General features: G+C 39.0%; 1 protein-coding gene across 1 annotated transcript; it reads left to right on the top strand.

Moving 5' to 3' along the window:
* The first annotated feature begins 1,689 nt into the window (after positions 1–1,689).
* LOC122826555 (plakophilin-2-like) lies at positions 1,690–11,263 on the top strand. Its single transcript, XM_044108563.1, has 13 exons — positions 1,690–2,006; positions 3,530–3,588; positions 4,564–5,108; positions 5,201–5,339; positions 5,460–5,667; positions 6,206–6,383; positions 7,303–7,417; positions 8,002–8,163; positions 8,719–8,910; positions 9,084–9,231; positions 9,504–9,687; positions 9,780–9,843; positions 10,768–11,263. Exons 1-13 carry the CDS (start codon positions 1,841–1,843, stop codon positions 10,855–10,857), a joined length of 2,250 nt encoding a protein of 749 aa, XP_043964498.1. The 5' UTR covers positions 1,690–1,840; the 3' UTR covers positions 10,858–11,263.
* The last annotated feature ends 4,868 nt before the right edge of the window (positions 11,264–16,131 follow it).

The raw sequence follows: 16,131 nt of genomic DNA, 5'->3' as shown, positions 1-16,131 counted from the left end.
CACAAGGCTGTTTTTTATGTGAGGACTTGTTTGATTTTATTTCATTCTTTCATTCACTTAAACACCTGCAGAGCCTGAGTATAAAACAGGAAGTCCCATCTTATGTTGAGGCAAAAGTGATTGTTTTTAAAATAAATTTTAAAAAAACAACAACAAAAAAAGTAGAAACAGTTTTTGATAAATCTCAAAAAAATCTCAGAATTATATATATATTTTTTTCTTTTTTCTTTTTTTTTTTTTCCACTTTTGGACTACAACCCGAAATGTGTTTCCGTTTCCATCGCTGGCAGAACCAAACCGTTCAGTCGGGTTAACTTTGGACTTGTTTTCCAGACTTTTTTATTTCTTTTATGATCACTTTGTTCTGCCTTCGTCACATAATCTTATCTTTGTAAACATCACCCAGGTCGTCTGAGCTGTTGTAATGCTTCGGCTCCACCTGCTGCTGTCTGTCTGTCTGTCTGCGTGCATATGTGTGTGTGTGTGTGTGTGTACATATGTATTACAAGGGGTGAATTTAAAATTAATTGTGCCAAATGTCAAAATTTGTGCTATACTATGGGGGAAAAAATCATCTATATGTTGAAAATTAGATAAAGTCTAATCACAACGAGTTTCTACAAAGTATTTAAAATGTTTTATGAAGGTTTATTTCTTAAAGACCAATTATATATATATATATATATATATATATATATATATATATATATATATATATATATATATATATATATATATATATATATATATATATATATATATATACAGAAACAGCTTTTTAAGGCTGTACTCTTCACCGTCTAATTGGTGGCTGCGTGTGCGGAAACGCCGTCGAATGTTTAGCCAGTTTCCATTTGGTCTTATTCTCCTGTCGAAAAGCTTCCAATCAAGGCAAATGAAAGTGTTCTTACTGCTTATCATGACGTTTTGCGAAGCTCAATGTGAGAGTGATCTGGGCTGGAAGGAAGAGATTGCATTAAAGGAAGAACATCTTAACTCCAGCTGTTGGGTATTCATTCATTTTGGAAGTTGTGTTGTGATATTAAACACTTTAAAAAAAAAGACATTTCCAAACTAAGCATTTCGTTATAATGTCACTATATATGTATATTTTAAAATTTTGAATATACTGTCTGTCCCTGACCATGATGGAGCCGCCGCCATGCTTCACAGTTTACACTGACCATAGCTTTTACGCTTAGTCTGTAAGTTTTCAGCATAGCTGAGGTTGGATGTGTTCACTGCCCTGTTGTCAACCTTTAATGCCTAACTGTTGAGGTGAAATTAAACAAGTAGGAGGCGGACTTCCTACCTTACTTCATCCACTTTTTGTAGTTCAGCTACAACAAAACCCCATCATGATGCTGCTGCCACCGTGCATGATAGGCCTTGACTCGTCCAATCCAGACTTTTAAATCATATGTTGTTAGATAATAGAGCTGCGAAATTATTCAGTCACGTTACTGTTTTAGGGTTCATATCTCTGAAATCTAAATCTGGGGCGTCATCATTTCGTCACAGGTCAAACCTCTTTTTCGTTGCAATCTTGAAATAATTGCACATTAAAAAAAACAACAAAAAAACCCAAAAACAAATCAAGACGATACACAGATCCCAAAAAACAAACAAATTACAAAAAAAACTAAAATAAAGAGAGTTGTTTTAAGGAGTGGAGTGTAGACGCCGGACACGTCAGGTGCGTGTTAAGCCCCGCCCACCGCACCGCCACCTGGCTGGTCTACTCAGGTGAGGTCGGCACAACAAAGCAGAGCTCGTAAACCCAGCGAAGGTGTCAAATTTCCTGCATGAGGACAACAGGGACCATTCTAAGTGCTTCGTAATGTCGAGGCGGTCTGAGATTCTCCACCAGCACCACACCAGCCTGGCTTCTCCGACCGAACCGACTCCGAAATCCTACATGACGGGAATCTGGTCTGACGAGAAGAACCTTCCGGTGGCTCCGAACCGGGTTCGGCTCTCACTGCGACAGAATGGTGTCTCCAATGGTAATATCGGCATTTAAAATTTTGGATAAACATTTTATAGAAATGTTAAAAACCCAAACGAAATTACACACCAGACCTCTTTGTTTGAACGAAATAATTAATGTCTTTGAACAGATGAGACTAAGTTTACCTCTCACCCTCTTTCTCTCTCTCCCTTTAAACTAAAAATTAACCTCTGAAAACATTCGTTTTTTTCAGCAAACAAATCTTTTAATGTTTCACATCCAGGCTGCACAGATATTTATTCATTATTCTTGTTAATTAGAGTCATTGTGTGCCTCCTAATTACATTCTTTACCTCCTATTGTGACCTAATGAAGGCTCACAGAGACTAAATGTAAGCTAATTTATTTTCTCCTGAGTGGAATACCTGCTGAACAATAGGTCTCTTGTCCAACAGGTTCCTGCAGTTTCATCGATCCGCCTGAAGGCTCGTAAAACCACAGGAAGTCGAGCCCACATTTCACTCTGTAGTCTCATCCCACTTACACATCATTTAAGTGGAAATGTTTTCTCTAATTGGGCACGTTCTTTGGAACTTTACCCGGAGAAACGAAACAAAGTTTGGTTTAAACAATTTTAGTGCCTATAAGCATGCATCCAGATTCCCGTCGCTCAAATCTCATTTTATTACTCCTCCAAGCTCGTTTTTAGATTATCTAAAAGCAGAAATGTATTATCTTAATGTTTTGGTGTTTTTTTTTTTTTTGTTTTGTTTTTATGGTTAAAGAAACCCCCGATAAATATTTGGCATAAAGCATAAAACAACTTTAGCTGGAAAATCAACAGGAATATCAGATCTATTTGGTGCTTTTAATGACAAAAAAACACCACCAATGTAAACTAATGTGTATATGATTGAGATGTTTTGGCATATTTCCGGTATTGGTGAATTAAGGCAGCAATATAAAAGAGCCATTGCCAGATATTAAGTCCATTTGATGGAAGCTGTTGCTGCTAAGGGCTAGCAAAGCCAGCTGTTACGTTTAGGGGGCAGATCCTTTTTGTTTACACATAGCCAGGTGGGTTTAAATATCCCAATAAATGAAATTATCAGTTCCTCTCTTGACTGTTCAAGCCAAGCTCTTTTGTTGTCACAAGTTAAAGTCCAGACAGAGTCAACAGTTGTGGAAACAAACTGAATTTTGAAAGAACCAACGTCATTTTCTCTGGAACTAAATGTCTGCAGGAATGTTAGACCTCATCCTTTCAAACTATGACAATTGACTCACCAGAGGCATGAAAGGAAACCCGCTCAGTACCGTAAACATGAATCTCAATTCACTCTCCCGCCTGCTGAAACTAAATGGTGCTTCAACTCCAGGCTAATTCCAGGTTTCTTTTTATCTTTAAGCCGACTGGCATGTTTGTTTAGCAGCTTCAAAAGATTTTCTGAGTGAGGATTGTTCTCTTAGTTGATGAACTCGTGTCGGGAAAAAGACTAGAGGAAGTGTTGCCATCGATTTAGTAAGTACCATGTTGAACTGAATACTCTATAAAGGATTCTTTTGGACTTGTTTCAGGGGGAGCCATCTTGCATAACTCATCCAGGAGCGTGGATGGAGTTCCTTTTTGCACAAAGGTAAAACACACCGTCGCACCTCTGGCTAAAACTCTAAGCACCAAAGCAAACCTTTGGTTCATTTGATCAGAATGCCGCTAAATGATTTCCTTTCTTTCTTATTTCTGAGTTCAGCCTGTTCATAACAAGAATGAGATATCTGAATTTGTAGCAGCGCTTTACATGTTAAACTCCTGAATTTGAATTTACACAAATCTGTGATGCTGCTGGGTTGTTTTTTTTACACTCCCTGCAAGCCAATCCGACGATTCGGTGTATTCTTATCTTTAGCTGCACACAGTACAACACATGGGAAAATCCAGAAGCCAATGCTTGGATTTAAATAAGTGGTTTGCACTAAAACCTTAATTTTTAGTGTGAAAACTGCGTGCCAATGTTTTTGTTGGTTTCCAGTTACTGTGACCAAAACAAATGTTAAAAAGCTGCAAAATGAATTAATGAGGTGAGAAATATTCAAAAAGAGAGAGGTCTGTATTAACAAATTTAGCTCCTTCTATCTTTCCATCTTGGTATTTATGATTCTACTTGATCATAAATTTCTGGATCTGCACCAACATTTAGCTGCATGCTAGTAGATTGTATTAACTCGCTGGCTGACTTCTAAGAGGAAGTTTCTTTCTCTGGCTTTTGTATCAGAACAAAAGGGAAGTCGATGCAAATTATCAGCAACTTTTCAGATTTTTATTTTAAAATCACTTTTTAAACCTTTTGATTTCTCCCTCTCCCCACTTTGTGATTTTGCACCATTCTGTGTCGTTCCATCTAAATCTCAACAAAATGCACTGATGTGACAAAACTGTTGTGCATTTGGAGATTTTTTTTTTTTGTTTGTTTTTTGTTTTTTTTAAAAGACACCATACTGTTGAAGTTTGAGTCTGGAAAAGTTATTTAAAAAAAAAAAATTTAAAGGAAAATGTTTGGAAACCTTTGCTGTCTTAAACATTATTAAGAGTGTAATTCATTTTGCTTTTAAAGGTAAACGGGTCTGATTTCGACAGCCTCTCCTCAAAAAGTATCCAAGCTCGGAAAATGTCCCGAAGGGTGGCCATGTCCCCGCCAGCCGGCACGAACCGGTCCGGTACCAGTCTACGTCTCCAGAGGCCGTCATTAGGCTGGGATCGCCAACATTTACGGATTGTAGGTGCGCTGGCAGATTGGCCTGACGGCTTGAATCCACAGCACCAGCGGGCTTCCTCTGAGACGTCCCGCAGCACGCCCACCCGAGCATCCGCGCATCATCCTGGGAAGTCCAGAAGCAACTCGCTCACTCATCAGTCAGGAAGAACAAAGAATCTGCCCGGATCCATGGCCGGACAGTACAGCTTTAGAATGGGCCAGAATCAGAAACACAGTTTTGTAAAACCTGGTAAACGAACGGTACAGCGGCTCGGATCCACCCACATGGACAGAGGTTTTGTCCAACAGGCTCAAATATCCCAGAGACGGAAATCAGGCAGGCCCTTGAGCGCGGAGAGGTTCACCAACAGGCTGGATGTCAGGACCACGAAGAATCAAGCACTGTAAGATTTGCTTTCACTCCAAACATTTTATGTATGTCTTCTGTGTAGCCGTCCCGTAAAACAGGAGGAACAATTTGTGACCTCTCGCCTAGGCAATCGGCTCCAAAGCCTCCAGAGATGACAATTAAAAGGGCCGTAGATCTTCTGGACAAGCTAAACGAGAGAGAGCTGATCGGTGCCGCAGCGTACATTCAGAACCAATGTTGGAGTAAAGACGAAGCCAGAGTTCAGGTACGTTCACTCGGAATAAAGAATCCGGGGACACTTTCTCCATTATCTGGAGCAGCTTTGAGGAGGCGGAGTCTCTTGACGTCGACCTTTTGTTAGCTCATCCAGTTCTCTTGGCTTCAGGTTCAGAGGGAGCTCGGGGTTGGGAAGCTTGTACGGCTGCTCAAAACCGACAACGAAGAGGTGCAGCGGGCCGCAGCAGGGGCCTTGCGTAATGTCGTCTACAAGAACGGAGCCAACAAGAAGGACGTGACGGACCAAGATGGCCTTACCGTCATCCTGAATTTACTGGGCCAGACGCATGATAAGGAGACCGTATGCCAGCTTGCAGGTCGGGTTTCTAGATATTGACAGGAATAATTTATCATCACACCAACTGACCTTTTACATAGTTTTATTTTGAATTTGAACATATTAATGAAATGTAATGCTGATGCTTGTTTGCCTGGGCAGTTGGCTAAAATATTAAAAGGGCCGTAGATCTGTAAAAGCAGAAGCTATAGAAGAGTAAGGTGGGGTTTTTTTTGGAGTTGTTTTGATTTTTAAAATGCGAGAGCTGTTATAAAATTCCCCAACTACGCATCGTAAATTTAGATTTCATCCATTATATAGAAATGCTAAATGTTTTAAATCATAAAGACAGAACTGTAAATGGTAAATATCTGTTGACAAGTTTGTCACTTTGGCTGTTATTGCTGATTAGCAGATCTTCTTTCTCTTCTTCAACAAGGCACAAAAATCTTCTTTTAAGAGATTTAAAATGTTTCATTTTGACCTAATTTTGTGTAAATAATGACAGAGCTGATTATTAAAGGTTTGAATTCCAAGATAAACCACATTAATGATATTTTTATGTCCCCCGCCTGCAGGTCTCTTGTGGAATCTGTCTTCAGCTGATGCGATCAAGAAGCTGTTTGATGAGAATTTCCTCCATGTCCTCACCAAGGTGGTTCTGGTGCCGTTCTCTCAAATAAACGGAGAGGCAGAATCCAAACGTGATTTGCTCGCCGATCCCAAGGCTTTCCTCTGCGCTACAGCCTGCCTACGGTAGGAAATTCAACCAGTGTTTTCTTTGTTTATTTGCCACTGGAGAGGAATCCTGCACAGGCGTGGAAAGTCTGGAAGTTGGTTTTGGTGTTTTCCAGATTCTGCGGAAAAAATTTCCTGCTTCCAAATTTCCATCCCTCCTTCATTCCTTCACTTATTCTGTTCTTTTCTTCCTTGCGCTCCCTTGTCTTGAATCCACTCGGCCTCCATATTTAAAGTTAGCTGCTGCAGAAACGCGCGTCATAAATTCATAGGGTACTTTGGTTTTAAAACGATCACACGGGAAAGCAAAACTCCAGGAAGCTGGATCTTGAAATGTGTGAGCCTTTTACCTGGAACGCGTGAGAATGCTGCTCACCTGGCCACACCAAACAGCTCAACATGATTCCTTGGTAGCGCCCTTCCTGCTGAGAATGGAGCAGGAAATACCGATGTGAATTCACAGAAATGTTCAGTAGCATGTCACATTTCTCGTGAAGTGACGATACTTGATATGTCATGTAAAGATTGTGACTCGTGCTCGCTTCAGTTGTTCGGACCTGCAGCTCAGGAGGGTTTGCGAAGCCGGGCGTGTCATCTTACATTCTTCGACTGCGGCTCGGAGAAAAGAGCGACGGGCTGAATTATTCAGGAGGCTCTCTCGCTGCTCCAAATCAGCTGAACTGAAATTGTTCTGTCCTCGTGGAAATCGCACCCTCAAGATCTGCTTAACGTGTTCTCAGACCTTTTTGTTTACAAACAATGCAAACTCCCCCCCCCCCAAAAAAAAAACCATCTACTGTTTTGTGACTGCTCAAAGATTCTGTTTTCCAGATTGAAGAAGCATTTGGGTAACTGTGAAATAATTTTTCACCCTTGCATGTATCTAAGTGCTGATAACCAGTCGCCTCATGATGATGATCTGTTTGTGTTCCTGCAGGAATCTGAGCTCCGACTGGAACTACATGAGGAATATGAGGCGTTGTGAAAATCTCATTGACTCGCTGGTTTCCTACACGACGGAGTCTGCAGCCAAACGCACACCTGATGACGAGGTGAGAAGAAAAGCAAACATGTTTGTTTGCATCGGTATTCAGACCTCCTGAGTGTTTTTTTTTATTTTTTTTATTTTTTTTATTGCCCAAGTACAAATATCAATGTGTAGATCAAAAACATGAGTAAAGTAAAGCTTAATTGTGAAGAAATTAAGATGACTTCTTTCTTTCGTGAAATAAATTCTCTTGCTCTGATTCACCTAAATCATATATTTTGTTTCTGTGTTTATGTCTGAGACACAGAAAGCTTTATACTAACGCTTCACATCGCCATGGCAGCCTGATGCCAATGGGATGATTTTTCTTGAGGGATAAAGTTGGTTATTGTTGTCAGGAAGCTCGATCAGTCCTGTAAGAAAACCTGATTGAGTTTCATAAGAGTTATGCAACAAAAATATTTCTACTAAAATAGTTTTTGCAATCCCCAATGAGCTCACAGTTGGGACCCAGTCCACATACTCTAATATTTTAGAGGTTTGGCTTCATTCAGATTCCTGCTTGACAGAGTTTTTGTTCAAGTTTATTTATTGTTTTTTTGTTTTTTTTAAATAGATATTCATATGCATCACTCTCTCTTTTTGAAGTGCACAAAAAACTGCGTCTGCATCCTTCAAAACTTGACCTATAAAGCTGAGGAAGACTTCACCCCTCAAACCACCAGGAACAAGGGAGAGACTCGACAAAATGCGACTCCCAAAGAGACGACTTGCAGCTGTTTTCCTTATCGCCGTGCCAACCTCGGACAGGTAATCTCCTCACGATTACAAAGCTACTTTTGTCGACTAACAGAACTCGGTGCATTATTGCACAATGTAAGATGGAGACATAATTTCACTTATTTTTACAAATAAAAATCAGTAAAGTGTGGCTTGCTACCAGTTACATTGAACTTCCACCTGAAGTTCAATGTAACCAGCTGCCTTCAGAAAACGCACAAAAAAAAAACCAACTGGTTTTTCTATTAAATTTATTTTGCATAAAGTCATTACAAGAATAAACTTCATGCGTTATCTTTCTTAAATGTTTTGTTGTGAGAGGAAAATAAGGCTTTTTGGTTCTTATTTTCTCTAGAAATATTATTTGTAAGCAAATGTTTAGAAAGTCCGTCATGATGGTGAAATACAGAGAAGGCGGCAACACACTGAAACGATTAAAGTCGCACTGGTAAATATTTGGTTGCGTCTCCTGGTGGATCAAACCAAAATAACAAGAAAGAGCCTAAATAATAAACTTTCTTTAGCTGCTGTTTGTGACCCCAGTGACCTGCCTGACCTCTGCACCTGTAAATGATTTCCCCCCAGGTCCAAAGGGACAAAGCGGAAGCGGAGAGAGGACGCCTCCTGCAGAAAAACGAAGACCCACACGGAGCTCAGTGGCTGTGGAGCGGTCAGCTTGTCCGGGCGTATCTGTCGCTGTTGGCCTGCAGCAAAAACAGAATGACGCTGGCGGCTGCCATGGGGGCGCTGCAGAACCTCACGGTGGGGAAGGGAGAGGTAAAAAGAGACGAAGCTGACCTCTGAGACTTTGTAGAACTTCTTTAAATGCAATTTCTGATAGGAAAAATTATGCTTTTTAATGTTTTGGCTAATTAGGAAACTTTGTTGCTGCTTTATGTTTGAGCTGTAGATGGAGATATTTTTAAAATACTTTTTCCGGGTCCTGACAGATCTCTCAGAACGTCGCCAGAATCATCAAGGAGCAAAATGGACCTCAGAAAGTTAAGACCGTCTTAGAAAACGACGTTACGCTGAAGAAACCAGCCTTGCTGCTGATGGGGAACCTCTCCCGCTTTCCAGATCTTCACGACTCCATCTGTAACTCCACACTCTCACTTTTGAACTTTTCTGTTCCAGAACGTTTTATTTCCGAACTCTGTGACTTAAAAAGCAAGAAAACTCATTACAACTTCAGAGTAACCGCTCTGTGATTCTTTGTGCTAAAATAAAATAAGTTTGTTGTAACATGAAAAAAATTTTCAATAAAACCCAAAGGGGTTTGACTTTCTTTTTTTTTTTTTTTTTTACTGTAATTTCATGCTAAAAGTGGCACATTATTGAGATTTTATTTAATTTTCTTACTTTTGCAGTTGATGAATTGTTGTCGACCAAAGGCACAAAAACCTTTTTGGACATCAGAGCAGAAGAATCTGCTGAGCTGATGCCGATTCTGTGTCGGATCCTCGTAAACCTGAGCAAGAACAACGTGCAGAGGGCCCGTTATCTTAGCTGTGAAACGGACGTGAAGGCTATGTTGCAGAAGAAATATACAGGGTTAGTGGAATATCCAACATCAAGTAAAAAAGAATCCCGTTTTACCTTCTTCTTGGTGGCTTTATGTGACCATCTTTTCATTATGAATCCAGTATAGCTGCGCAGGCGGTGGAGGAGCTGAGGGACACGTTGAAGTCTTCCAAACATCTACAAAAAGTGAGTCCATTCACACATCACTCTGTATCCAGTGTCACCTGTAGATCTCTCCATTTGGTTCTTAACTTGCACCATGATGAGCCGTCCTGCTCTTCCTGATGCGCCAACCCAAAAGAGCCTGAATAATGTTTAACTTGGCTTAGCTGCTGTTTGGGAACCCAGTTGAACCCATCACCTGCCCGACCTCTGCACCTGGAGAATAGTTATAGTTTTAAAGGATTGCTTGAGTCAAGACTGGGTGTAAAAGCTGATCAATCAACAACAAAACATGCACATGCCCTTTGGTGACCCTTAAAACGGAGCTTAGGTACATATTTTGACCTTTAGGTGTTTCTGCTACTTGATTGCAGTCCACTTGCGGTAAATCTAATTCCCTGGATGTAACTTGGAATGGAGGAAGCTTATAATTGATATGAACGGGATTATGTCAAAGCACAAATGGGGTTTTTAGTTTTTATGAATTAAAACTAGCTGCCTTTTAACGGTGGAACAATAATGCACACGAGAGATTGTTGGAATTTTGTATGAACAACAAAAGTACTACTTGTCTGTAGAACATGTGCATTGCTCATCACCTTACTAACAGCATCCCTGGCGGTGGCAGCATCATGTTGAGGGAGGACTTTTATGCAACAGAGACTAGTTGTGTAGATGACTGAAGGCGAAGATGCATTTTGAACCTCACACTAAGGCAAACTTTCAACTTTCAACACAAAGATGAAAATGGTAAAAATATTAAATACTCATGTGTGTGGAGTTTTATTTATTTATATTAACAACTTTAAGGCGTATTGTGTTCAGAATGAGGTACAAAACTGAATGTATTTTACATTTCCTAAAAGCCCTGTAGACTTTTCCACATGCAGACTGCATAATAAGTCCTCCTTTCTTTTTTTTATTTATTTATTTTTTTTTTCTCAACAGGATAAAACCAAAATGCCCCAAAAATCTCCTCTACAAATTCTACAAAAGTCTCTGAAGTCCTGCAGTGGAGCTAAACATCAGGAAATCTGATTCCAGAATCAGCAATAAAATATTCAAAACACTATTTTATTTTTCCCCACTAGGAGTTATTTTTTTTATTACTTTTTATTGTAGTGCACAAAGAAATATGGGATGAAATGTTAAAGTTATTTATGCCTTTTTAAGTAGGAGACAGAGATATCAAAGCACTTTTTAGGCAACCACAATGAAGTAAGTATTTGTAGCCGCTGTCCAGTGCCTGCTGAATTAAATTCTTTATGGCAAAAATAATTAAGATCTTTAAAAAAAAAAAAAGAAGAAGAAGCTTGTTTTATTTTTATATTGTATAAAGGCAGCTCAACACCTGATGATATTAATTATTACTAAGCACTTTCTTTGACAATTCTGCGAAGAATAGCAGTAAAACAAATTAAATCAACAAATTATCTACAATTAATATATGTAGATGGGAAGAAATGTAATTATTGAATACATGAAGTATTCAAAAATGTACTTTTAATTGTAGAAAGAAATCTTTTTTTTTTTGTGAAAATAAACATTTTTGAATGCATTTGAACGGCTTTGGAAATTTTGTAAACTTACCTAAAGAGCATTTAAGAAAGCGCCTCCGAACAAATCAAAATATTTAGATGTAGCTTCGTAACGTTGGCTAACCACTATGGCTAGAAAAAGTTCATTAAAGCCCAGCAGTGCTTGAGGTTCTATGGTCAGATGAGCGACTTGAGGGGGGAACTGCACTGCGGTGAATCTGAAACAGCGGAGGAGTGGAGAGGCAAGGTGCCAGCCAGCATCACCTCTCTGTTGACAAAAGGTTTTTAAGGTCAAGACATTGGACAGGCGGCCATTCAAGCACAATTTAACTGAGGCAGAAATGGAGAACAGAGCTTCTCTTCATTTGTTTGTGTTTTTATTTAAACTCCCACAGAGATTCACCTCATTTAACAAATATCAACTTGGTATGAATACCTCAATCTAGAGGAGAAAGTGATTAGATCTTTTAAATCAAGCTTACACAGTAACGCCTATTTTCTCTTAGTCCTTGTATTTATACACAGAGCCACAAGATGATGTTACTTATTGCTTCTGCAGCGCGATGACTGAATGAAAGCATTTATTTTACTGACGAGATTAGAAAAATGTTTCATCTGAGAACATCTTCTAAATGGTAAAAAGCTAATTACTTTTCAGTGCAAGTTTGGACTTTTTTTTTTTTTTTGCCTAGGTTATAAATATTAGTCGTTTCCCGCTCTTCGAACCCGGAAGGAAGAGAACCGGTAAACTGAAAATTGTCACTGGATGTTTTAGCTGGATTGCCATCAAAATATATTTGATATTTTATGTGCTATAAATATATAGAAGAAATATATTTCTCCTTTGCGCCCAGTCAATGGAGAAATGATCAATGTTCTTACATGGTAATCTCAGTTTAATTCCAATAAAAAAAATTTAAAAAAGGAAATGAGGTGAGCTTAGAGGAATCTGGATGTTTTGCAAGAACAAATGGTTTTGTCAAATGAACATAAAGTATCATAGGAATATAAATATATTAAATAGCCTTTCTTCAAATGAAGTTTACCTCCTTTTAAAACACATTTTCAATCGAGGAATCTAATTTTTCTGTTGTGTCCACCAGAGGGCAGCAGCGCTTCGTCAATAGAATCAGAAGCACATTCATTAATGAAAAGGTGTTTTTTTTTTTTTTTTTTTTACATGCTTTCTCCACACAAAACCCCAGTTTTTATAAACTAATAACCTCTTTTCTTCCTTTTTGGGTTAGAAGTTCCAATTTCACCCATTTTGAGAACCACTATGACGATAAAGGCCACGAATTAAAGACTGCTGTCTTGGCGGACGAAGGATAAGACTAAGTAGAAGCCAAATCCCCTTATCAATAGCTTACTTGTTTTCCACATCCTTTTCTGTGAGAATTGGACCAATTTCTTTGTTTCACAAGAAAAGCTTCATCTTGTCGTAACTTTTAATAGAAAAGGCATTATGGGATTAGAAAAAATGTCACGCCTGTTCACCGGTCGGACTTTCCTCGAAGAAGCCAGGAGAATAATTTTAGACCACTGCAGAAATAAAATACGTCCAAAACGCCAGAATAGCCGGTGGCAGCAGGTGTGGAGAAACATGAGAATAGATTTGTTAGCTACCGGGGTCCTAAAGAGGAACATGCTGGTGCCGACCGTCACGTAATCTGGCTGAGCACGTTTCAGACGTACAGAAAGGATTCATTCACAGATCGTCAGTGGAAACTGGGAGAAAGGCAGATGGTTTCTACTTTACAGTGAGGTCTTTGTTGTTGGGGATGCTCGAAATAATGTGCACATTTTTAAAGCAACGAGGGAATAAAATTTTAAATGTACTTTTCTGAGAATGTCTGAAGTTCCGCCCTTATTCTTACAAAGTAGGGAAAAAAGTGATTGCGTGGATTTTAATGGGAGTTTGAGACCTAATGAGGAGTACTGCTTTTATCCTGCTAATGATGTAAATCTGACCAACTGTCATTGCCTTCCGACGTAAATGAGGAATGACTTTAAATGAGTCATTCCTCATTTAAAGTCAATGAGGAATGACTTTAAAGAGACAGAATGGCAGAAATTACGTGCACACCAGTGTAGAGCCAAGCGGTGCCATTAGTTTTATCAAAAAATTTAATTGCAATCTGTGTTTAAAAGGTAGAAAGCCTCAGAGATTAATAATAATAATTAAAAAAAACAGCAGATGACTTGAACTAACTATTGTTTTACTAAGATATCTTCTATTGGCGGCTCCAACCTGCACACTGAACCTTTTAAAGACCAAATATCTGCAGCACAACTGGTATATTTGTTGCTGAATGGAAACTCTGGGCGGCCATCATACATTGGTTTTACTGATTTGTTTTTGGCCTCAATCAATGTGACAACAACAAAGTCTGAAAACTGGGTGGCAAAACTTAACTGCTTAATGCTGAATTTTTGCTGTAAATTAGTTCCCAGAAGTAAAAGACTGGTTGATTCCAATCTGAACGCAACACAATTATTAATAAAATACTTGTCATTTCAACTTGCCCCATTTTAATAAGCTATCGGATTTCCGTACATGAACACACTGAATACTTGAAGTGGCTCCAACAGCAGTCCTGTCCAACCTGTTTTCTGAATAACTCATAAATACTTCGTAGCTCATGAATCCTTCAGGTGATACATTCCTATGGTGGGTTGTTTTGTAAATAATTCTTTGACTTTTTTTATTTAAGAAAAAGCCTGACAGCTAAGCTAACATGAATGCTAAGCTCCATATTTGTATGTACAAACTTATTTCAGTGTAATCATAGATTGATGGAATTTGATGCAGCATGGGACAGTTTTAAATAAATTTTCTATTTCCTTACCCTGTTTTTTTTTTTTTTCATTTTATCCATCACAAAACTTAAACAGAATCTCCAAGCCGTTTGAATAGAAAAACTGAATTAAACATTGTTTCGCTAGTCAGTGAAAACTTGGCATTCTTAATGATGTTCCAGAAAATGCTGTTAATTTTTCTGCTTCTAGAGACGTGAAATACTTTTGTTTAGACGTGCTGTGACAACTGAGACAGTTGTTTAGATTTCCATGTAACTTTATCTGTTGTTTTCAAATACCTCACAAATTTTCCTTTAGTCTGAGACGTTTTTTTGAAATGACCGCCTGAAAAGGAAAGGTTGACTCGTATGTCGACTGCAGAGTAAAAACAACAGTTTTGAAATAATGAATGAAAATGTGATATTGGAGCGACTCAGAAAAATAACAGTATTACTTTTTTTTAAATCTATGAAAACCTAATGATGTCTAGTGGGAAACAGATCAGTTTGTTCTTCTGGACAGCAGACTAGATAGATTGACTGTCGTAAATACAGCAGGTAACGAATAAACTTGTTGAAAAAAACAGGAAAGGTGAAATCACGGTGGACTGGAAGCTGAAGGTTGCCTGATTCTGTCCGATCAGCAGAACAGGCAGCTGTCGTGATTAATGCTGCGAGACATGAAGACCCCAGAGCTGACTGGAATGTTAAGTGAGCACAAATGGGAGATCTTCAAGTAAAAATTTAATAAAATAAGACAGAAAAACTGCACTTTCTTTAAGCAAAACTCAGGATGGTTATTTTCAAATGGGCTGGCATGATGTTTGCTTACACTGAATAGGTCCAAACTAGTTCATTAGAATTGCAGTGGCAGAAAGATTACCGCTATTGACAACCAGGTTGACTAAGTTATGCTGCACCAGTTTATAAGCCACTTTGAAATAATGGATTCAGTTGAACTCGGTATATTTATAGTGCTGCTGATTCATAAATGTCTTGGATTCATTTTTCATAGAAATGTGTAGTGAATGTAGACAATTTAAGGGCTGCATAGTGGCGCAGTTGGTAGAGCTGTTGCCTTGCAGCAAGAAGGTCCTGGGTTCGATTCCCGGCCCGGGGTCTTTCTGCATGGAGTTTGCATGTTCTCCCTGTGCATGCGTGGGTTCTCTCCGGGTTCTCCGGCTTCCTCCCACAGTCCAAAAACATGACTGTCAGGTGAATTGGTTTCTCTAAATTCTCCCTAGGTGTGAGTGTGAGTGTGTGTGTGAGTGGTTGTTTGTCTTGTTTGTCTTTGTATTGCCCTGCGACAGACTGGCGACCTGTCCAGGGTGTACCCCGCCTCTCGCCCGGGACGCAGCTGGAGATAGGCACCAGCAACCCTCCCGACCCCATTTAGGGAAGAAGGGTGTAAAGAAAATGGATGGATGGATGGATGTAGACAATTTAATCCCAACTATAAAACAAAACGGCCAATTGCACAAAGTCGTTAATTTTGCCGCAATCTGTCATTTCGCATTTCTATTTTCTACTAGTGGACAAGCAGCTACATGAATACGCAGCGGACACGTCAGAGAGAAAGTTATGAAGCAAGAGTTGGATTATAAAGTATAATCTTAGCTTTTGGACATCTCATGAAGGACTGTTCAGTCCATTATTCAAAAATGGAGCAGGTACAATGCAACTGCAAAGCCCAACGAAACATGACTATTCATCTAAGCTGACAGGCAGGACCAGGAGAGACTGATAGACCCAGAGATCCATCATAATTCTGGATGTGAATGTAGGATGAAAAGGTTTATTGTAAATGGAAAATATCTTATTGAGAAATTAAGTCCCGTTTGGGATTAATCAAAATGATTGTATTTGATGGGCAGAAGCTTTGTCATTAGGAAAAAAAAAAAAAAAAAAAAAAGATTTGACTTTATGGAGAGAATATGTAAATACTGTCAAAGTGTTTTGTTTGTTACATGATTATT

Source organism: Gambusia affinis, linkage group LG23 (genome assembly GCF_019740435.1).
Source record: "Gambusia affinis linkage group LG23, SWU_Gaff_1.0, whole genome shotgun sequence".
Classification (NCBI taxonomy): domain Eukaryota; kingdom Metazoa; phylum Chordata; class Actinopteri; order Cyprinodontiformes; family Poeciliidae; genus Gambusia; species Gambusia affinis.
This window is presented reverse-complemented; position numbering and strand designations above follow the sequence as displayed.

Coding starts and splice junctions, on each gene's coding strand:
- LOC122826555 (XM_044108563.1), top strand. CDS start 1,841: ATGTCGAGGCGGTCTGAGATTCTCCACCAGCACCACACCAGCCTGGCT. Junction 6,384..7,302: donor TGCGCTACAGCCTGCCTACG/GTAGGAAATTCA, acceptor GTGTTCCTGCAG/GAATCTGAGCTCCGACTGGA. Junction 9,688..9,779: donor TTGCAGAAGAAATATACAGG/GTTAGTGGAATA, acceptor TTATGAATCCAG/TATAGCTGCGCAGGCGGTGG.